At 38.3% G+C, this 22,015-nt stretch overlaps 3 protein-coding genes and 1 long non-coding RNA gene across 7 annotated transcripts; 3 read left to right on the forward strand and 1 right to left on the reverse strand.

Annotated features, from left to right (window-relative positions):
- Positions 1-919: 919 nt before the first annotated feature.
- LOC108173098 (uncharacterized) lies at positions 920-4,918 on the forward strand. Of its 2 annotated transcripts, XM_070812627.1 has the most exons (4): positions 920-1,056; positions 1,828-1,897; positions 3,717-4,131; positions 4,240-4,918. In XM_070812627.1, the coding sequence occupies exons 2-4, from the start codon at positions 1,836-1,838 to the stop codon at positions 4,318-4,320; spliced, it is 558 nt and encodes a 185-aa protein (XP_070668728.1). In that variant the 5' UTR covers positions 920-1,056; positions 1,828-1,835; the 3' UTR covers positions 4,321-4,918. The 2 variants fall into 2 exon arrangements, 1 of the variants encoding a protein (XP_070668728.1); XR_011575758.1 differs by lacking the exons at positions 920-1,056; positions 1,828-1,897 and having other exon boundaries at positions 3,760-3,913; positions 4,021-4,131.
- LOC103431447 (acetolactate synthase small subunit 1, chloroplastic-like) lies at positions 4,909-9,178 on the reverse strand. 3 transcript variants are annotated; one of them, XR_011575756.1, is made up of 12 exons: positions 8,828-9,138; positions 8,524-8,737; positions 8,223-8,306; positions 8,054-8,122; positions 7,783-7,866; positions 7,507-7,659; positions 6,965-7,051; positions 6,735-6,839; positions 6,516-6,638; positions 5,859-6,274; positions 5,570-5,635; positions 4,909-5,344 (listed from the first exon to the last, which is right to left on the reverse strand). XR_011575756.1 is itself a non-coding variant. In XM_070812626.1 (12 exons), the coding sequence occupies exons 1-12, from the start codon at positions 9,082-9,084 to the stop codon at positions 5,261-5,263; spliced, it is 1,479 nt and encodes a 492-aa protein (XP_070668727.1). In that variant the 5' UTR covers positions 9,085-9,178; the 3' UTR covers positions 4,909-5,260. The 3 variants fall into 3 exon arrangements, 1 of the variants encoding a protein (XP_070668727.1); XR_011575757.1 differs by having other exon boundaries at positions 5,859-6,322; XM_070812626.1 differs by having other exon boundaries at positions 5,859-6,011; positions 8,828-9,178.
- A 3,672-nt stretch (positions 9,179-12,850) lies between these two features.
- Positions 12,851-14,794, forward strand: LOC108169605 (uncharacterized). Its single transcript, XR_001785887.3, has 2 exons — positions 12,851-13,262; positions 14,067-14,794. It is a non-coding gene; the product is annotated as an uncharacterized lncRNA (long non-coding RNA).
- A 2,308-nt stretch (positions 14,795-17,102) lies between these two features.
- Positions 17,103-21,423, forward strand: LOC103456338 (integrin-linked protein kinase 1-like). Its single transcript, XM_008396043.3, has 12 exons — positions 17,103-17,883; positions 18,117-18,191; positions 18,303-18,407; positions 18,690-18,775; positions 18,994-19,114; positions 19,222-19,301; positions 19,532-19,594; positions 19,713-19,834; positions 20,255-20,340; positions 20,663-20,787; positions 20,913-21,044; positions 21,165-21,423. The coding sequence occupies exons 1-12, from the start codon at positions 17,449-17,451 to the stop codon at positions 21,169-21,171; spliced, it is 1,437 nt and encodes a 478-aa protein (XP_008394265.1). The 5' UTR covers positions 17,103-17,448; the 3' UTR covers positions 21,172-21,423.
- The last annotated feature ends 592 nt before the right edge of the window (positions 21,424-22,015 follow it).

A 22,015-nucleotide genomic window follows, 5' to 3' on the forward strand; every position in this document is an offset into this window, starting at 1 on the left:
ATTGAAGACCCGAGAGCTTCGAGCTCTCACCTTCAATCTCAGGTGAGATTATTTCTTTCTCTTCAATTTCTGGGCTTCTGTTTGTGACGAAAGTGAACATTATGTTGAGTTTAAGCTTGGATCCATGTGTGTCTTAGCCCCGCCATCCTCGGCCTATGCATGCTCAGCCTCAGCTTTGAATTCCAACAAGACTGTCGTCGAGTTCGAGGTCGATTTGAGTTTTACAGTGCCCTCACTTCATTTCTCTTTCGGTTGGGACTAAATTTAGTGAGGTTTAAACCTGTTTATTCGGGCTCTAAACCCCTGCATGTTAATTTCAAGTTAAATTCGAAAGGCTGGAGCTAATGCATGATCTGTATTTTCTGCTCAGAAACCATAGAAGCTATTAACGGTGCCATTGCAACTAGTCAAAGATCAATTCGTTCCTAATCGACTACTGGGTAAATCTCTGAACCTCTGTGTGTAGTTTGGAACTTGGTTTGTACGTTCGCCGCCGGCCGGAGCTGTAGCAGCTCCGGTGTTCTTCCCCGACAACACCCAAGCCACCAGGCCTTCTCAAATATCTCGGGCCGTAGCCCAGCCTTGAAATCAGCCCATTTCCCTTTTGATTTATTTAGTCTATGGGCCGTGCCTTGCATGTGCCGTGTGTGTGTTTGGTATGTTTGAACCGTGTGCTTGTGCGTGTGTAGGCGTGGGTTGTGTATGCTGTGTATGTGTATGTGTATGTGACGTGAGACTGTGCGTGTGCGTGTGTTGTATGTGTACTGTGCATTTGTGTGCAGTGCCGCGTGTGTGTGTGTGTAGTGCATGCTTATGCATGCTGTGTGTGGCTGTGTGTGGGTGTGCAGTACATGTGAATATGGGTTTAGGCTTAAGCCCAAACCCCTTTTTCTCACCTATTAGACCCTAACCCGCTCAACCCAAAACTCATTTCCATTTCCTAAAATTCTATCTTTTGGGTAGTTTATTAAATTGTACATTTTCGTGCTTAGGTGAAGTTGCTAGTAGAGACTTCCTTAATCATTTTCCGCACAATTATGCTGCTTCGGAGTATCTGTGAGTGGACCACCTTCAAAATTGCATGTTTTATTTATAGAATTGCATAATTTAATAGCATGCCTTGCAGAATTATTTGATTTGAGAAATACTTTACAGGAAGCATGATGATTTAATGATGATTGAATATATATATATATATATATATATATATATTTTGAACTATTTTCATTATATTGTATTTTCTATAGAACCCTCATTCTGGTAGACTATTTGATCGATGACGATAGGATGCTAAGAATGTGTTTCAAATGACTTTCGAACACCTCTTCATAGTATAGAGGATCGATGAATTTATGCTACGAAGTTGTATTTTAGAGATGAATTATGTTTTGTGCGTACCTAGTGAACACTATGCCGCCTGGGGCGAGGATCTGGTGTTGGCATTGAGGCCGGGAGAAATAATCCCTAGCGAAAGGCTGAGGGACACGAAGACAGGCATTGGGCCGGGAGGGAGATATCTCTGGCTACGGGCACAGAGACTGAGGTGCAGGCATTGGGCCGGGAGTATTATTATTCAGTGCACTCACTAGCAGCACAACTTGTGTTATGCTTTCTGATATGATTTTTGATATGATTTTCTAAGATTGATTTGCAGATGGATATATGAATTGTTTTATGGCATGCTAGAGTTTTCTGAAAAGCTTATCACTTATTATTCTAGTAGTTTTCATTATCTTAACTGTGGGGGTTAGTATGTTCATAACGGTTTTCATACTATGTATGTATATAAACTTGGTCCACTCACCCTTATTTTGCGCCCCCATTCAGGACTTAGGATGAAGGCACATAATCCCGGCATCAAGATACTTCCGCAGCGGCATCTTCAAGTCCTCTCGGGGTAGGACCCACTCCTTTGTTCATTCAATCTTATCTTAATTCTTGTTAGTGACTAGGTTTAGTTGTATGCTCTGAACACGTTTCTAAATTGTTAATTCATTCTTTTTAAATTCATAACCCGTATTTATTTCTTATCCCTAGCTTTTGTATCAATTAATGGCTTTCGTCACCCTCGGGTGTCGGCCAGCACGTGTCTACCCTGGTATTCCGGGAATATCGGGGTCGGGGCGTGTCATCCTCCTTTGAGGAAGAAAACAAGCAGAAATGGGGAGAAAAAGAAACCAGGGAGGGAGACGGTTGGCCGAAGAAAAAAGGGAAGACAATGAGAGAGAGGGGAGTGAGAGAGTGGGAATGAACAAGAAAAAAAATGGTAGAAGTTTCGAAAGATAGGAAGAGATTTCCAAAAGGAAAAGATAAATTAATAATATAATATTAATTTATACAAAGTAAATAATATAATATTAATTATAAATAAAAAAACACTAATATTTTATTGTCTATTGCCATGGCTATTCAGTGTAGGGGTGTAGATGCAAAAGACAGTTACGGTTTATTAAGAGCAGTTACTGTTCACTGGATGGATTAAATAGTGAATAGCCCTAGGAGGCCTTTGCGGTGGAGTTGCTCTAATAATTTGTTTCAAATCAAAGTTGAATACTTTAGGTTAGGCTAGGGCGTGCCCTTTCCCTTTTATTCAAGTTCGAATTGGGTGCTTGAGCAATTTAGAATATTGTGTGAAAAAAATAATCCATAAGATTGTCAAAATTCCTCATTATTTTTTAGATTTAAAATCGACAGAAGTGGTGATTGTGCACCGTTAATCATTTTGGTCCTTCTATGACAATTCAAGGGAGAAGTTGATTTGACCAAAATACTCAATTTAACAGGGATTCTCTCACAAAAGACCAAATGATTGGCGGTGGACAGCCTTAGAGGCCCCTTTTGTCGATTTTAAATCTCAGAACCAAAATGAGGAGTTATGCCAATCTCATGTACCATTTTGAATAAAAAGCCAAAAAAAAATTGAATCCTTTAGGCATTTCTAATGTAATATTAGTAGTGGAGTACAATGGAACTAGGGAACCCAATTATTAATCTTGATGTTTAGATAGCCTTTTCGTTTGGATATGGTAATCCAAATTTATCTTGTTTGTTGTTTTTGGGATGTTTTAATGATTTATATAGTTTGAGACAACTTATAATTCGCCCTTTTTGATGATACAATGCTATACTTATATCAGTTAAAACTTAAATCTTATCAATACTGAGACATAGCTTCCTTTACTTATTAACTATGCATTTTGTCCATAATCAAGTTAGTAAAACTCAGCTTTAACCTGCTGCCTCATCTGGTTGGCAAAATGTTCATATCACATGAAATCATAAGCATATGCTACTTAAAAAATTGCAGAGAATGTGCATCTGTGAGGTTTCGCGGTCTCATTCCTACAATTTTCGTATTTCAAATGACTATTTTTACCCATTCTTGCCATATGTTAATAGTATTATACCATTTCTGAGTTTAGGTTGATCTGCTGAAGAACAAGTTTGGGTTTGACAACGGTTTCAATTATATAGAAGAACCTGATTTGGATGCAGCTTTAAAAGATAAGTTGATCAGAATCAAACTATTATTTTAAAGCTTTGACTTATGTCTTAATTACAAGGGGAAAGTTTAGTAAACGGCATTAGCAATCTCTAACATCACGATTTAGTGATTTCGCCCCCAATCGTAAAACTGAGAAAGAGTAAGTTGAAATGTGCGACGGTGTGAGCATGTGGCTGTTGACGAGAAACTCATGTCTTTGTCCTCTTTGTAGATATGCTCCAAGGTTTTCGGTATTTGCTTTGGCACGGCGGACATTGCTGATTGCTCACATCGCATTTACACATTCCACGATCGGTTCGCAAGAACTGAAGCAATTTCTAGTAAAAATGGAAGTGACGAGCAACAAGCAGGTGATACGGCTTCCCGAAAGAATCCAGACATGCAATCAGTCACCGCGGACATGCAATGGTATGACTGCTTACTATAGCTCTAGGTTTGCTTCTAGTGCTATAGTTCTAGGCATGAATGGTGTGACTGCTTACACCGGTTTCTTAACGATTTGCTCACCGGAGCAGGGCGAAAGAGTCTTCGTCTCAGCCGCATCTGGAGCGGTTGGACAGCTTCTTGGCCAGTTTGCCAAATTGCTGGGTTGCTACGTTGTTGGAACTGCTGGAAGCAAAGAAAAGGTAACTTAAAAGTTAATTTCATATGCTAATTGCGAGCAGCAATCAAAACCGCTTTTTTTTTCAGTGGCTTTCAATAGATCTTCTTACAAACTATTTACAATATATAAGGTCGATTCGCTAAAGAACAAGTTCGGATTCGAGGAAGCTTTCAACTATAAGGAAGAGACCAACTTGGTTGCTACTAACTGAGGTCAATTTAAGTGCATTCACCCCTGTACCCGAGGTCCTGAGTTTGATTTCCCTTTCCCAAACATCCATTCGAAGAAAAGTATACGATGAAATGTGGCTGTACGAAGCAGGTACTTTCCGGAAGGCGTTGACATATACTTTGTGAATGTTGGGGGAAAGATGCTGGATGCAGTGCTGCTAAACATGAGGTTTAGAAGGTAGCCACACCGAAGGTGTGCAGAATTTGATGTACTTGATCGGGAATCGGGTGTGCATGGAAGGGTTCATCGTGGCCGATCACTTTAACCTTTATCCAAAGTTCCTAGAGCTGGTTATATCCTACATCAAACAAGGCAAAATAACTTACGTGGAAGACATTGCTGAAGGCCTTGACGATGCTCCCAAGGCCCTCGCTGGCCTCTTCTCCGGCCGCAATGTCGGAAAGCAACTTGTCTTATTTTCCAAGGAGTGACACGATATTAACATTCATTCCTTTCTACGCAAACAAAATATTCATAATGTAGTACTCTACCTATACATGTACTCACAAAACCTTTCATCAGTCAAACGGAATGGGGTTCTGCGTACGCGGTATTTATACGCAGGCTATTTCTAAACACAGATGATGAATTTTGAACAGAGAAAGACGTACAATACAGCTCGGCTATACTAGTGTAATGTTCCGAATACTTGCATTGTTCTATTTCAGCAAACGGAGATTATCTTCTAGTAACGAAAATAAATAAGTTCTGCGGACTAAAAAAATGCAAACAAAAATCCTTGCAGAAGGTGATCTGCAATAAAATTGTAAGCACAGAAGTTGTACTAGTCGGTCTGACTGCGACCTCCAGCTCGGCGTCTGCCATAGACTCATATGTAAGCACAAGATTGCGCACCTTGCACGCATTTAGAAGTGCTCTCATTCAAGTTTCCAAAATCATTCTCAACCTGCAAGTGCAAACTACAGAGGCAAAGAATATCCACGGAGGTGTTTCGAATCCACACCTGACTCACGCACCAGTGCAATTCGTCCAGTACGCGCCACCTGCAAGATCCACAAAGCATTATCGTTTGAGGAGTCAGCTCATAGACTAGTAATGACACCCGAAAAATTCTAGAGGAAAAATATAAGTTTGTGATTGCTTAAGAAGTCAGCTCATAGACTATATCCAAGAAAATATATGGCGTCCACAAAACTAAGCAAAGACTCATAATGCAAGCTGCCCTAAATCAAAATTTTCAAGACTTGACTAAAGATTGCAGGACAAACCTCACAAATTCCATAGGGCTCTAACAATCTCTGCAATGCAACCATCTTGTTTAAGTCTCCCGTAAGCTGGACATAAACGAATCAAGTAAATATGATCAGTGCCAAGTTACCGACAGTGAGATCTGTCCTCTAACAACGTAAAATGGCCCCTTAGCATCCATCATCACCCACATACATCATCCTGAATAATATATAGCGTGACTATTCTCTTTAATACATGCAATTCATGTCGGGTCATAGCAAGTGAGGTTTATCCCCCTAATTATATATATGAAAGGGGCATATTCACCTCAAGGGTTATTGTGTGGTCAGAAACGTCAACAGCCTTGGCCCTAAAAATCTTGCCAATATCAAGTACATCTCTTCGAGCGACAGCATCCGCAGCAATTTTAATCAACATCAGTTCCCGCTCAGCAAATGGCAAATTGGTAAGATCTTGAACCTGAACAAGTCAAAAGTTATAAAGTTTGTTATTCACAACAAGGCCACCATTCTTAACGTAAACATAATAAAGACTATTCTGGCAGAAGTCAAGGGTGCAAAGGAGTTATGAAGCCAAGGAGATGAGCCATCTAAGCGCCAGACTTCCGGGTTTGAACCATCTCCAGTTATATCAGATTCTCTTTCTTTTCCTCCGTCATATCTGAGAGTGACTTAGTCAGTTGTGCAGATGACAACAGACTGATGATGTTTCATGCTCCCAGGCTATTCAACCAGCATTTACAAGTGACAAGATTTTGAATGAAGGGGAGACTACAATCAGGCGATTTAGGTCAAAATGTGAATTCAAGACTCAGACAGTGCAGACAAAACATGCATAGACTATATTTGCATTAACCCTGTAGCATTTAAATTATTCATTGCATTAATCACAACAGATGAGAACCAACATATTTTCTTTAACATATCAAGAAAATGCAATCTTTAGAATAGTTAACAATCTTACATTATGAATATCGACAAGCTTATAAAGCTGCTGCACCAACTTGCTAATTGATTCATCTGTACCAGGAACAACAGTAGTAATGCGAGATTGCCCCTCAACTTCCGCATGGCCAACAGCTAAACTCTGGTAGCAATAAATCAGCTCGTTTAAACAGATGCCTAAAAACTTCCACCTGAATAGAAGACAGAAAGGAGGGAATAACAGAAGAAGAAAATATACCTGAATGTTATAACCCCTTCGAGCAAAAACGCCAGTAAGAATGTAGAGAACCCCAGGAACATCATTTACAAGCATGGATAAAGTGTGCGATCGAAGGCCATTAGTCTGAAAGCATAGCTCAAAGAAAAATAATAAACAAAACTCAGTGACTATGATAGGGTATGACTAGAACCCCATTGAAAGAGATAGAAACTGAAAAATTACCATTCACGATTATATGATTTACTTACATCTTCATCATTGAGAACACCCCAGTGAGCATCAAGAACTTGCTTGACAGTAAAGGTATCAGATGGCTCCACAGGATAAACATCACCCTTCATGAACAAATGTATACATATTAATTGACAAGTCAATGATGATTTGCAGTTACATACAAAAATGATAGAATCACTGTTTCAAGATAAAAATACATAAAAAATAAAAAAGAGGAAAGATTGCATTTAATGATTGGTATTTTCATGAGATTGAAATGTAGCAACAGCTTAACAACCGATAATATAGCTGTAGCAAAAGTTTCATAATGACTCTTGTATGGTGAAAGGCCTTACGATTAAAGGATGGAATTCTATACATTGAAACTGAAATAATAGTATCAAATCAAGTAATCTACAGAAGCAGTTTCCTAACAATTCCCATTTGTTCCACAGAAAAGGGTTAGCCTCATATGTACTCTCATCAAATTGTAAGAAGCATGGGAAACAAAAAAAACAGAGTACAGTAGATGCTTTTGATGAGGACTAATCAAATCAAAGGCTGAGGAAGAAAATACCTCAGAAGACACATCAGATTCAGCATTAACTAATCCATTTTCAACCCCTACAAGAGCATCAACAGGAACTGTTCTCTCAAGATCAGGATATGAAGCTGCTGAATATCGCCAAAATGGAGCAGATGCACCCAACTTTTCCCTCCTCAAGGCAATCTACAGGTGAAAACAACAAAACATTTTTACGCATGACATATTTCACTAAAAGAACACTAAAATGAGATCTTAGGAGAAGAAGAAAACAACTAGAATTCCAATGATGCTCGATTAAATTGGCACCTTTCCGGTTCTGGCAACTTCTCTGATCCCAAACTTGCTTAAATTTCTTTGCAGAGCAACCATCTTCCCAGGATCTCCTGTCACCTATATCATCAAAAAAATTAACACAAAAAATCAAACTTGGTCTTGGAACTTGAGTAAAAGTCAAACTGGGAATCAATGTACAGATGCTCAGTCCTATAAATAATGGAGGAAGTATGAATATTCACTTTGTCTAAACGAAAGGCCTGCCTAGAGATGCTATCTGCACTGAACATTTACCAATCATTACCTCAATGGTTACTGAGTGTTCCGAGATATCCACAATCTTCGCTCGAAAGATACTCACTAACCACTTGATCTGGTAAATATAAACAAAAACAGAAAATCGTAAACAAACACATTTCAAAATCTTGAGCAAAACTAGCTATGTCCAATACCAGGGATGACTCTGTAACTACCTCGGCATGATATCTTGGATCGGAATTTACTTTTATAAGCACTAGTTCGCGCTCTACCTGCGGCTCATTTGAGATATCTTCAACCTACCCGCCGCATTATAATAAACAAACAAACTGATATATCAGTCGACCAAAATAATTACAACTGCACTCCACATTTAACAAATTGCAGCAAAAGTGATCAGATAAATCCTAAATATTAGCTCATATAATCTGCAATCTGCAGGTCACACTTTACCTAGAGTAATTAACAGTTAATACATTAATTAATGAGAAATTCGTAGTAGATTAGAAGCTAAACCTTTATAACATTGACGAGCTTGTTAAGCTGCTCGATTACTTGGCGTAAGACCCTTTCGGTCCCGGAGACGACGATAGTGAAGAGAGCTTTGTCCCTGTTCAGACCAACAGCCAGGGACTCGATGTTGTATCCCCTCCGCGCAAACACCCCCGCAATCCGATTTATCATTCCACTTTCGTCCCCAACGAACACCGAAATCGTGTGCCTTCTCACCCTGATTAATCAATCAGTAATCACTAATTAAATTAAATTTAATCTTTTTAACGAAAACGCAAATTTACATTTATATATTACGCATGCATACTTGGAGCGGGCGGTGGAAGGAGGAGAGCCGTTGGAAGAGAAGGCGTTATCGGCGATATTCTCGTCGACGCTTCTAGCGGAGACGGCGAGTTGCTTGGGGCGGCCATGGCTGTGGCTTATTGATCTCGAAGCTGAACTCGTCAGAGGAAACGATAGCGTTTCAGAGAAGCTGACGAATTGGAGGTGCTCCGAGGAGGAAGAGGAGGAGGACGAAGAGAAGTTCGGAGTGCGAATCGGAGCTGAAGAAATGGTCGCCATTGGAGTGAATGAGAGAGGGAGAGAGCTGCCAGTGTGGCTTTTGTTGTACTTTTCAAAGCTGTGAATTTTATATCGAGCTAAATTCGATTGACGATAACACCCTTTGGGGTTGGTCGGGTCAGCTTCGCTACACTCCTTCAGTATCTTCGTTGGTCCCACTCTAAATCTTGGCCTGGCAGGTATTGACGTGGAACCTGGTATTATGGTCCTATCCAAAGAATTCTCACCGGATCCTCTATTCCAATCACGTCCGTTTATTGTATATCGTACGGCTAAAAATTATTATAAATTTTTTTATTTAAAATTGAATATAAACAGTACTGACGAAAATTGTCTCCACTAAACGGACATAATTAGAGGATTTCCGAGATTCTCACAAAAAATAGCCGAAAATAATCCTGATTCCTATCCAAATGAGAATGAGTTTTTTTATTAAAAAAAATTATTTGACAAAAAAAATTAAAAGAAAATAACTAAACATAATTAGGGTTTTGTTTTCTTGTTTACTAGGGATTAATAATTAGTTCTCTATAGATAACATGTCATGTAATTCAATTAAGAATAAGTCATTCACAATATAGTTCTTTCGGGTTTTGTAGTTGTTATGGTAATCTATGTTTTAAATTAATAATAAAGTTATATTTTCTGATTCATTCATTAGTTTGTTATTTCCTGTACATTTGTCAGCTTCATTTTCAACTAAACCTAAATACGAAGACACACCATACTTTCTCCATTACAAATTCAACGAGAATACAAGGACTAAACATGTTAAGTTGTTAGACTATCATATAAGCATCATAAGGGACAGTAGCACTTCTCTATTGATCTTGCAACTATCTATAAATAACGTATTACTATAAGTCACTTCCAACATAAATTGAGCTTCCCCCTACAATTCTTAGCTATGGGCACAAAACAACAAACAATACAAAAAACTCATCACCTCAACAATGAACAACAAATGCTGCTCAAAGATTCAAGTTTGCACATTAGGTCATAGATGCTACAAAGGTCTCTCCTTATTAAGACAAGAGAACAACCACAACTATATACACTCTTGTTGTTGGAGCTAAAGAACGATCACAAAGAAAAATATGAGAAACATGGAGGGGAAAGAGAAAGAAGAGACCAAAAAGGATTGTCGCCAATTTCAAAGCCAAAGGCAGAAAGTTGCGATGAAGTATTTTTTTAACTACCTTATAAGAAAGGAGAATAATTTATAACAAAAATAAGCTTCGACTAATTTACTCTCTAATTGTAAGTCGTACCCAGTGCACAAGGCTCCCGCTTTACGCAGGGTCTGGGAGAGGTGAATGTTGGCTAGCCTTACCTCCATTTATGGAGAGGCTGCTCTTACTCTCTAATTGTAAGTCACCAAAAAAATTTATTCTCAGCTTTTATTTTAGGCATTATCCGCATAAGTTGTGAAAATTTATAAATAGCCAATATTTTTTTCAATGTCAGATTTTTAAAGGGGTGTGCTATCCACACACAACTTTTACTTCTTACACACCCTTTGTTAATTTATGTCCGTTGATCTTCTTCATTTCATCCGATCCAACGGCCGAAAATTAGAAGGGTGTGTGAGAAATAAAAAAGGGTGTGTGGATATCACATCCCTTTTTAAATTTGTCATCCCTTAAATATAAGATGACTTTTCAACTCTCACTAAAAGCGACTTTGCTGAAACAATTATATTTTCCCTCCAAGGATCCGAGTCTTGCACGTCTGATCTACTTATCTTTATAGTAGCAGCAACTCATGTAAGTATTTGATATCCAAGCCTACTCCATCTGTTATGGTACAAGTAGAAGACAAAAAAATATGGGAAATACGGGGGAAAGAGAAAGAAGCGACCTGGTCGTTTCACTTTTAAAAGGCAATATTAATCCCCTATTTCTCTTTTTTCTTTGTGGACGTTTTTTTGCTCAAGCGACAAGAGTGTTTGTAGTTGTGATTGCTCTCTTGCCTTACTAAGGACAGACCTTCGTATCAACCATGACTTAATGCACAAACTTGAATATTTGAGCCACATTTGTTGTTCATTGTTGAGGTGGTAATGGGGTCTTGTATTGTTTGTTTTTGTGCTAAGAACTATAGGAGGAAGTTCAAGATATGCTGGAAGTGATACATAGCAATGATTCTTTATTGATGATTGCAATATCAATTAGAGTGTTCCCGTTTTATTTTCATGATGCTTATACGATAGTTTAACAACTTAATATGTTTAGTCCTTGTATACTCAACAAATTTGTAATGAAGAAAGTATGGTGCTTCTTTCAATTACACTTGACATGTCTTCAGGTTTAGGTCTAGTTGAAAATTAAATTGATTAATATACAGAGAATAACAAACTTATGAATAAACTGAAGAAAATTGACTACAAACAAATACAATTTTATTATTATGAACTTAAAACAGCGGTTCCTTCCACTTAATACTATGGTTTTGTGTATTTTCCTTCACTTGCAAATGAGAGGTCTTATGTTTGTTTATTGACATATGTGACTTTAAACTCCATAATTGCTAGTCTATTATAAGTGGCTTGTTTTGGGCTCCCACCACTTAGTACAAAAGTTCTGATGATATTGTAACTAGCTTATGTTGGGCTAGGCCCAAATCGTAACCTAAACCTTTAGGTCCTGTTTGGCACACCGTATAAGGCACCAGATAGTACTAATAATACGGAGTACGGTGTTTTGGTATTCGTTTGGATTAAATAGCCACCTGATAATTAGTCTGGCTCTGCTAATTTAATACACCCTACACTCGGCTACTTATCCTCCCCAAATCGTTTGTATAATTAGTCAGGTTCACGCTAACGTTTGCTCATGCGCATCGCAAACTCCTCAATCAAGGAATTACTGCTCTCTCTCTTTCGGACTTGGATTGTCTGTCATCCCCATCTCATACCCTCCCCATGCCTTCCTATTTTTTTGGTGACAGTTAAGCCATGTCAATATTTTATATTCCCATTACTTTTTATCTTATTATTTCTATAAAATAAATAAATATAAAATGTTGACGTGGCTTAACCGTGATCACAGAATATAGAAGGGCATAAGAAGGGCATGGAATGGGGAGGACAGACAATCCAAATCCCTCTATTTCTCCCTCATCACTGCCAATCAACATCAAGTAGATACAAACACAAAACCAGAGGTGCCGAATCGAAACCACGTCACGCCATTCTTGTTCATACACCTATAGTGGCAGATCAAACCAAAATGGGAGTTAGAAGCTGTGTGTGTGAGAGAGAGAGAGAGTAGCACCGATTTCCCTGTAAAGCACGAAATTGCAGTTTGCTGGGTGCGCGAGTGACCATCGATTCTGTAATTTGGAGGTTGCTTCTGCAAATTTGGAGGTTTTAATTGGTTTCTGAATTTGAAAGAAATTGAAGGTGGCAACGAGATCAAAAGTTGGTTGGGTTTTTTTTAAGGAAACTAACGAAAAGTCCAAAATAACTTCAGTTTTAATGATAAATTACAAATAAAGGTGTAGTAAATAATAGCAGAGAAAGGTAAAAATATGGTTTTTCATTAAAAGTGAAGGGAGTTTTTCGTTAAAACTCTTTTTTTTTTCTTTTTTTTTTCTGTTAGTGTAATGGCTGGGGTTTTTTTTTGTTGTGTTGGTGTAATGGTTGCCTGGGTTTCAAAGATTCTTCCGTGGGGAAGATGGTGATGTTTAATCCCCTTTTTATTTTTTATTTTTAAATTTTTTTCTATAATGATGTTTAATTCATTTTTTTTCTCTGTTTTTCTTTTTTTTTCTCCTTTTTTTTTCATTTTAACAACAATTATTCTGTGAAATATTTTTTAAAAATTATTATAATCCGACGAATTATTCAATGTAGAAATTAATCTGATTCAATTGCCAAACGTATGACTAATTTAATCAATACTATGATCATTTATCATATTCAACTGAAATAGTGAATACAGTCCGAGCTGGCGAACGGGTTTAAACTCACTCTCCTCTTAGTTGGGTAGGAACCAAAACGTAGAGCACCGATTGAATTCGGCAGCGTGAACAAACAAGAAACGAGGAGGAAACCCTAGAAGTAGATTGAATGGCAGTGTGGAGAGCTGGAGTAGCTTCGTCTTCCCTGTTGAGTAGGCTCCTATGACACTCCAACGTCATCAACGTCACCGCCCCCGCTCACACTCTGTCCACCGGTATTTCCTTTCATGCTATTTCCGCATTTCCTATTCCACATTTCAGATTAATTTAAATTAGCTGATTGGAGCTATAAAAATGTTTAAGCTTGCATGTTAAGCTCATTGGGTAGGATGTTTAAGCCAAATTGTTGTTAATTTAGTTGATTGGAGCTGGTAAAGATGTTTAAGCTTGCATGTTAAGTTCATTGGGTTGGAGGTTTAAGCCATATTGCTGTTTGGTTTCTGAGAAATTAAAGAGGGAAACAATATTAGGATTTCAATTATTGGTTATGCAAATTTGAAGTGAATTCTTGAGTGAAGTTATTGTCTGTATAATTTCTATAGGAAAGCTTTTTAGTTGAAAAAATTAGGAGAAATACCCTGACAACTACAAGATCAATGCTATATAGGGTTAAGCAGAAAGTTATGGCAGAGCCAGTAGGCAGTAGGCGGCTAGAGTTCGATGAATGAACAGTTGTATTTCGAGGGATGTTTTTGCCATAGTTTGTGGAATGTGGGATGTTTCTACTTGAGAAACAATACATTTGTTCTGTTTGTCTTAAACAAAACAATGATCAATAAATAACATATTGTGCTATTTCATTTCATTCTCTTTGGCGTCGTCTCTTTCTTTTGCACTGTAAACTACCTTTGCAGTTTGCACCCATATTATTTTTAGCAATGATCCTGAGCATGGTTGTGTCCATTTTGCGGTGTTGCTTTCCGTGAGCCATCTGAAAAACTAGGAAAAGCCTTTCCTTTTAATTGCATTGATCTAGTTGCTGCAAACAAACTTTACTTGTATTGTTATACTTTCCACAGATGTAGCTGGTTCAAGTAATCAGTTGTTTCACTATGATATCAATTCACAATACGGAAGGTGCATGCCTCTTGCTGATATGCACATTCAAGCCAAAATACTTAGCATCGAAATGAACCCATGCCAAGGTGGCAAGTTAGTTCGAACACTAGGCACTTTTGCAAAGATTTTTGAAAGAACCCACTGCTTCAAGGTGTTTAGTAAGATTGCCTTCAGGTGTTGAAAAATGGATTGATGCTAAGTGTCGGGCTACGATTGGTACAGTCCCAAGTGATGGAAATAAGCCCAAGAAACTCTATAAGGCTGGGCAAAACCGGTGGCGAGGTATCAGACCAACGGTTCGAGGAGTGGCAATGAATCTAGTTGATCATCCTCATGGTGGAGTTGAGGGTAAGAGCAAGAGTAGTGGGTCTCATGGGAAGGGTTCTCAAACACCTTGGGGAAAGCCTACCAAGGGTGGGTACAAGACCTGTCCCAACAAGCGTAGAAAGTAATGCTTTATCATTCACTTTATGTTGACACTAGTGTGGAAGTTAGCTTTGTGATGAGTTCAGATGGCAATAAAAGTCGCACGTAGATGTTTAACTCATAAGAAGATATTCAAGGTTTGCATACCTTATTCCCTTGCCAAATTACTGAAAATGTTGGTTTTCTGGATTAAGCTGTGTAAATAGTTTAGTTGCTTTAACTGTGACTATCTTTTGGATAAATGCATTTTACCTTATCTTAACGATTTGGTATCGAGTGTGTTTGATGTTGATTACCTGAATCAATTCCAGGTTGCATTTGTTAAAGTTTACCAAGGTATTAAGTTGACTTGGTGATAGACAATGATATTTGAAGTTTCATCCCCGATGTTTGTTTTTGTAAGTATCGCAGATGTTTAGTTTGGTTTTGTTTCTAACATAGGCTTATCGCCCGTGCTTTGAAAAATGATAGGCATGCCATGTACACATCAAGATATGTAACATTTCAGAATTCATTGGCCTTTTAGAATTGTTTGATAGGCGATAGGTTTGTAGAGCCAGGACTATCTTGATGAGAAACACACACTTGATTAGTTAGAATGAAAATTCACCTTATTTCATCACCCACGGCAAAAGTTTACCTTGTTTGAGGGCCTCTCCTGTAACATAGAGAAATTGAATTGATCTTGCCTGATCCAATAAGGTTTGAGTGACATGATCTTCCTTAATCCTTGGTTTTGTTAGAGAAGAAAATTGGGATTTCAGTGGATGGGTATTCTTGTTGGGATGAAGTGGTAGCATAAATTATTGTAGTGGGCATCCCATGTACATAGTGCTTCCCTTTATATGTGTGTGTATATACATATATGTATATGTATATGTATATAGTCAGATTCCTCTTTGTTTGGTGGGATTTGGGAGTACTGGAGAATGGCAACGAATAACATTTTGGGCGGTGGAATTGATCCCTCTATCTCCACGTGTAAATGGGGTTGGTAGGTATACAATCCATCCCTGTGAAATGTGAATTTTTCTCTACAGTCTGGCTGGCAGTTTCAATGATTTTAGGTCGAACCTTGTGAAATAATGACAACAATATGGACTACGGAATAGCACGTCACATGTAACAAAACAATTGGAGGAACAATTGAAAAGAAAACTTTCCACTACTTACATAATTACATGTATGGTACCGCTTCGTGTTTCTGGCACACTAAAAAATCTCTCTTCTCCTAACTTCTTGTATCTTTCATTCAGTTCATGACACGATATTCTAGGAGGTGGTGCTATTTATACATTTATTTTTACCTCTAATACATTTCTTAATTTTCGACTATCAAATTGAATGAAGAGAAAAAGATCAATAAATAAAAACTAACAAAATTGTGTGAAAAGTAAAATGAGTTGAATAGCGTCATGACGAGCACTAGGATCCTCTAGTGAGACGATGATAAGATGGTTGAATGGATCAAAGGGACAGGTTTATTCAACTTGTGTGCAAAGCTTGTCCGATTGTCAGTGTTGACCTGGTCGACTCGATCCACTGACTTACAAGTGGCCTCATCCATCATCTAGTCATCGCATTCATTCCAATCCAAAGTCTAAAAAAACAAAAACAAAAATGTCGAGATCTAAACTTCAAATCAAAATCCCTTTCATGTAAACATAGCCACACTCGTTTTTGCTAAATAATTGAAGTGAAGGGAGGGGATGGGAAATTAGACGTAAAATACACTTGAAGAGAATGTACATGGCAAAGGTCTATTTCAAAATAATGATACAACGTCGTAATTGTGCCATAAAAGGCATTATGACTTGAGCAAACAATAGCCGAAAAACTAATCACAAAATAGTCTATTTTTACAAATTTACCTGTTGGAATAAAAAAGGGAGTGTGCTATTCACATACCCTTTTAATTTTCGGTTGTTGTATTAAATGAATTGAAGAAGATCAAATGACAAAAATTAATGAGAAGTGTGTGAGAAGTAAAAAGAAGTGTGTGAATATCACGCCTTTAAAAAAAACCAACACAGAGGTCGCCAATTCCTCTTTTAGGCTTAATCCATGTCATTCTCATATGCTGCTGTGCGTGTACACAGTACAATACCAAATCAAACTAAATTCAGCCAGACCATAAATAACAACAGGATCCTCTCCGGATAATTTTGGTGAGGAGAATTGGTAAATTGTGTTCGTTTATTATAAATTATGTGATCAGTTTTTGTCAGGTACTATTTGTGTTTAATTTTAAATAAAAATATTTAAAATAATTTCTAATCACACGATATACGATAAACGGATACATTCATGAATCTTTTGCATCCTCATAAAAAGAATCATCCAAGGATCCGGATTCCCATAAATAAAATGAATTAAAAAAGCAATTACGTGTAATTTTGTCACAGGTAATTGCTCTTGAATAATGACACGATAATAACAGAAAATGAAGCAAACTGTAGCTTTGCCGCGTTTTATACGTCCAAAAAAGAAAAAAAAAAAAAAAAAAAAAAAAGGAAGTATCCAAACCAGCTTTTCCGCGGCAGTTTGTGGAACTGGAAACCGGGGGCATAAAATTACACCCATTTATCTCTCTCCCTCTCTTGAATGCGTGCGTGGCGCCCCACTCGGATCTCTCTCTCTCTTTCTCTCTCTCTCTCTCGCTCTCTCGTTGGAGAACTCATTTCCTCCTCTCACCGCGTCGATTGGAATCGAGAGCTTAACCCCCTCTCTCAGAGCCCCCACATTGAAGCTCTCGATCCCGATTCCCGACCCCACCACCGCCACCAGCATTACCAGTAACAAGTTGATCCCCAACAAAAATAAGAAGGAGATGACAGAGATGATCGTGTATCTGTAAATGTAATTATACAACAGCTGCTGCTGCATGCGCATACTTCTTCCATTGAATATATTCAAATGGAGAACATCGCGGCGCAGCTGAAGCGGGGGATATCACGGCAGTTCTCGACGGGGTCGCTGCGCCGGAACCTCAGTCGCCAGTTCTCCCGCCAATCCTCGCTCGACCCCAGGAGGAACAACTTGCGCTTCAGCTTCGGCAGGCAGTCCTCCCTCGACCCCATCCGCCGCAGCCCTTCCCACGACGATGACGACGACGTTGATCTCTCCGTCCCCGAGAATCTCGACTCCACCATGAACCTCCTTTTCCTCGCCTGCCGCGGCGACGTCCACGGCGTCGAGGACCTCCTCAATCAAGGCGTCGACGTCAACAGCATCGATTTGGACGGCCGTACGGCGCTCCATATCGCTGCCTGCGAGGGCCACGTCGAGGTTGCTAGGCTGTTGCTCTCCCGCAAGGCCAATATCGATGCTCGGGATCGCTGGGGCAGCACGGTACTGCTTCCTTACTACGCTCTTTGTTATCTGTCTTACGCCGATGAATCAATCTAATTATCCTTTCCATTAATTCTCTGTGTGTTGATGTGTTTGTTTAAATTAATCAAATTTTAATTAGATTATTATGATTGTAAATCGAATTAAGAAGAAAAACATATGCTTACAAGTTCGTAATTTGTGATATTATAATGTGGGAGATTGAATATTACAAATGTGTTCAATGTGGACAGGCAGCTGTAGATGCTAAGTATTACGGGAACACGGAAGTTTACAATATTCTGAAATCCCGTGGAGCCAAAGTTCCGGTATGTATATAGTCCGATCAGCTTCTTTCTTTCTCTCGGATTGAAAAATTTAGCCTGTCTGCAGATGGAGATTAATACATTTGTCGTGTTCTCTTTGTTTTTATTTTCTAGAAAATCAGGAAGACACCAATGACTGTTGCGAATCCTCGAGAAGTTCCAGAGTATGAGCTCAATCCGTTAGAGCTTCACGTTCGAAAGAGTGATGGTATCACAAAGGTTGTCCCTTTTCTCCTTTTCTCCACCATTTGTAGATTCTGCTCTGCTTTTCACTGTTCATATATGCTCCAGTCTAGTAGTGGTGGTAGTAGTTATGATATGCCTCAAGTCTTCGGGTGAATTGAAAGCGGTTTCTTTGTACTCGGGAAAATTGGAAGTCTGAGTCCCTTATTATTGAACTCCTATCAGGATGTGCGTAATGTTGCAGATCGGCAAGACAATTAATGTGTGCTTTCTTGTCTAGACAGATTGCTGATATATTTCTCCCTTTTTTCTCAACAGGGATCGTATCAAGTGGCTAAATGGAATGGTACGAAGGTTTCTGTAAAGATACTTGACAAGGATTGCTATACAGACCCTGAAAGCATGTATGTACTCTCATCCCCTGAAAACCGTTTAGGTGATGTTGTACTACCACTTATTTCTAAAGTAGTACAACATATGTAATCTTCTTGTTGTTTGAAATTGAATTGCTCCTTAGTTATTTGCAGAGCCATTAGTTCAGTGTGGGATGGCACATTTTTATGTTATAGACTTACATGGTTTTATGATGCATTCTTTCTTCATATTTCCTTAAATCCGACAGTAACGCTTTCAAACATGAGCTGGAGTTGTTAGAGAAGGTTCGGCATCCTAATGTCGTTCAATTTGTTGGTGCCGTTACCCAAAATATACCGATGATGATTGTTTCAGAGTATCATTCGAAAGTAAGCTCTCTCTCTGCATATATATTGAATGTGTGTGCGTGCGTGCACTCATATACACTCAAATATCTTAACCATGACTTGGCAATGCTTTGATGGTGATATTTCAGGGTGACTTGGGGAGCTATCTTCAAAAGAAAGGGCGCTTATCTCCATCAAAAGCCCTAAGATTTGCTCTTGACATTGCAAGGCATGTATTTGTTTTTCTGCCAATTATTCTTTTAAAAACTTCCCCATTCAAATAGAAATTCAGCATACACAAAAAAAAAAAAGTTTTATGTTCAGATGACAAGCACATAAATCGTATCATATGGTTTATATATCTATGAGTACCTCAAGCATGTTCTTCCTTCTAACTGTCTAGCTAGGTTCAGCCAATTCACATTTATGACATTTTTCTTTTCTTATGCTTGTTACCAGGGGCGTGAATTATCTTCATGAATGTAAACCAGACCCAGTAATCCACTGTGATTTAAAGCCAAAGTAAGACAACCAAATGCATAAGTTGATGTAATAGGTGTAATAACTGCCTATTATTTTTTTGATGGTTCTGGTTGGGATGTACCGTTATTTAATATTTGAAATTTTGGTAAGGTGCCAGAAATATTTTGCTCGATAATGGAGGTCAACTGAAAGTAGCTGGATTTGGCTTGTTAAGATTGTCAAAAATCTCACCTGACAAAGCAAAACTAGCACAGCCTTGGGCTGACACTGACCTTTCAAGTAAGTTCTTGTACCACCGAATCACTTTCTTGCCTTGAATTCATCTCTCATGATCTGCACTCTATGATCAAATTATTCGGTCTTTACAAGTAGAAATATATTCATAATTAAAAATTTTTGATTCTGATTGTTGCTTAACTTTCGCTCTTTGAGAAGGAAATTTTCTCTTCGACTCTATAGGAGCGCAAGTTCTTAATTTCTGGGAAAATCTAGATTATAGGAAGAATCATTTTCGAATCATTTAATTAGACAAAAGCTGATCAATCTACACAACTACTACATGCGTATTAGTGTATACAGGATGTGCATGTTGCTCTCAAAACATTGTATATTTCTGTTTTTTGCAAAAAGAAGACTAGATCTACTCATCTGAAACTCGTCATCAGGACTTGAATTATAATTTGTCCTCCTTCATTCTAGGTTTATATGTGGCACCTGAGATCTACAAAGATGAAATTTTCACCAAAAGTGTGGATGTGTACTCTTTCGGTCTTATATTATATGAGGTAACTTTCATTTTTACTGTCTTCATTGTGTTATCAAGTATAATTCATTGTCAGTTCAGCACTTCTAAATTAGTTTACTTTCCTGGGGTTTCTAGAATGTACTTTGCTTTCTCAAGCTTACACACTACACATAAAAATTTTGCTGTGAACGTAGCACTCTTGCAGACATTGACTTTTGAATTCTTATTTTAAAACACCGATGGTTTGGGGGAATTTTGTGGATGGTTTTCTCTTTTCATCTTGTGTGGAAAACAATTACATTGTTGCTTATTATTTGGAAATAAATAATAACTTGTCTTTGTGTGGCTTTGTTTTCTCATAGATGGTTGAGGGATTACAACCATTCCATCCCAAGCCTATGGAAGAGGCTGCGAAACTGATGTGTTTGGAAGGAAAAAGACCGCAGCTGAGGACCAAATCAAAGGGTTATCCCCCTGTAGTAAAAGAGTAAGTTTGATTTCAATACAAGTCACCGCATGGTCTGCTAATTAACATGCAATAACTTTTTCTCGTCGTATCTGAAAGGGGAATTGTAATGCTTAATTGATGATGCTAAAATGATATGCATGCAGGTTGATTGAGGAATGTTGGAATCCAGAACCTGTTATGAGGCCCATCTTCTCGGAGATTATTATACGGTTGGACAAGATAGTTTCGAATTGCTCAAAGCAGGGCTGGTGGAAGGACACGTTTAAGCTTCCTTGGTACGTCTATCTTCTGTGTATCTTCTAAAGGTTCATAGTATTTTCTCTCGCACACGGACAAGTTGTAGATTTCATTTTCTTACTGCACCGTAATGGATTATATGATTTGATGATATGCAGGAAATAAGAGGAGGCGGTCTCAGTTCCATTGGAAAACGAATAGAGAGAAGGACTTGGGCGTAGACTAGGTGCTCGGGGCTCGACGTTGCAATGTAATTAATAATCAAGAGGGGGGCTTTGGTTTAGACTAAGAAATCGAGTCAGCCTACGTAAAAAGTTGGATTACTATCCCATAATCTTTGTTTGCCAAGGAGCTGGAACAGTTCCTTTCTAGTATGTATCAGATTCCTGTGCGAAAAAGAAATTTTCTTTTCCTGTAGATGATTTGTTTTACTTACGCGCACACGCACATTATAACGTACTCCCAAATTATAATCTCATTGCATCCGAATCCCTTCGATTTGCCGATGAATCACTGCATTTTGCAGCGAAAAGAAACGATCTATACACTGATGTTATTGTACGAACTGTAAAGTGTATAGAAGAAGAAGCCTTTCTGAAGTTGCTTTTTCTTTGGGTGAAGATGGAGCCCATAACGTAGACAAATTAACCACACGTGTCTGTAAATTTGTATTGTAAACCAATCATCTCAGATTAATTATCTTCATAAGTAATCGTTTGCTTATGGAATTATTCGGTCCTAATCACCATTTTATCCGAATTAATCGAGCATTTTCCTAGAAGATTCATGGGTTAAAAAGCCATCCACTTTTTTAACAACTGTTTGCATATAATTTAAAAGTAATGTGAAAGGTGGGTTCCTTCAAGTTGAAGCGGAAGACTAATCCAATATCTTGCTTGTATCCTTACTACATTATCTCTAACTACTGCGACTAATACACCTTATCGCTAACTTCAGAAGAAAAGGCTGAAACTTTCAGAAACTCGTCGTGTTAACAAGGGCACCCGAA

The sequence above is a fragment of the Malus domestica genome, chromosome 15, assembly GCF_042453785.1.
Source record: "Malus domestica chromosome 15, GDT2T_hap1".
In the NCBI taxonomy this organism is placed as follows: domain Eukaryota; kingdom Viridiplantae; phylum Streptophyta; class Magnoliopsida; order Rosales; family Rosaceae; genus Malus; species Malus domestica.

Coding starts and splice junctions, on each gene's coding strand:
- LOC108173098 (XM_070812627.1), top strand. CDS start 1,836: ATGAAGGCACATAATCCCGGCATCAAGATACTTCCGCAGCGGCATCTT. Junction 1,898..3,716: donor CATCTTCAAGTCCTCTCGGG/GTAGGACCCACT, acceptor TCCTCTTTGTAG/ATATGCTCCAAGGTTTTCGG. Junction 4,132..4,239: donor CTGCTGGAAGCAAAGAAAAG/GTAACTTAAAAG, acceptor ACAATATATAAG/GTCGATTCGCTAAAGAACAA.
- LOC103431447 (XM_070812626.1), bottom strand. CDS start 9,084: ATGGCGACCATTTCTTCAGCTCCGATTCGCACTCCGAACTTCTCTTCG. Junction 6,840..6,964: donor GTGTTCTCAATGATGAAGAT/GTAAGTAAATCA, acceptor CTATGCTTTCAG/ACTAATGGCCTTCGATCGCA. Junction 6,639..6,734: donor GAAGGGGTTATAACATTCAG/GTATATTTTCTT, acceptor TATTGCTACCAG/AGTTTAGCTGTTGGCCATGC.
- LOC103456338 (XM_008396043.3), top strand. CDS start 17,449: ATGGAGAACATCGCGGCGCAGCTGAAGCGGGGGATATCACGGCAGTTC. Junction 18,776..18,993: donor TATACAGACCCTGAAAGCAT/GTATGTACTCTC, acceptor TAAATCCGACAG/TAACGCTTTCAAACATGAGC. Junction 20,341..20,662: donor TCGGTCTTATATTATATGAG/GTAACTTTCATT, acceptor GTTTTCTCATAG/ATGGTTGAGGGATTACAACC.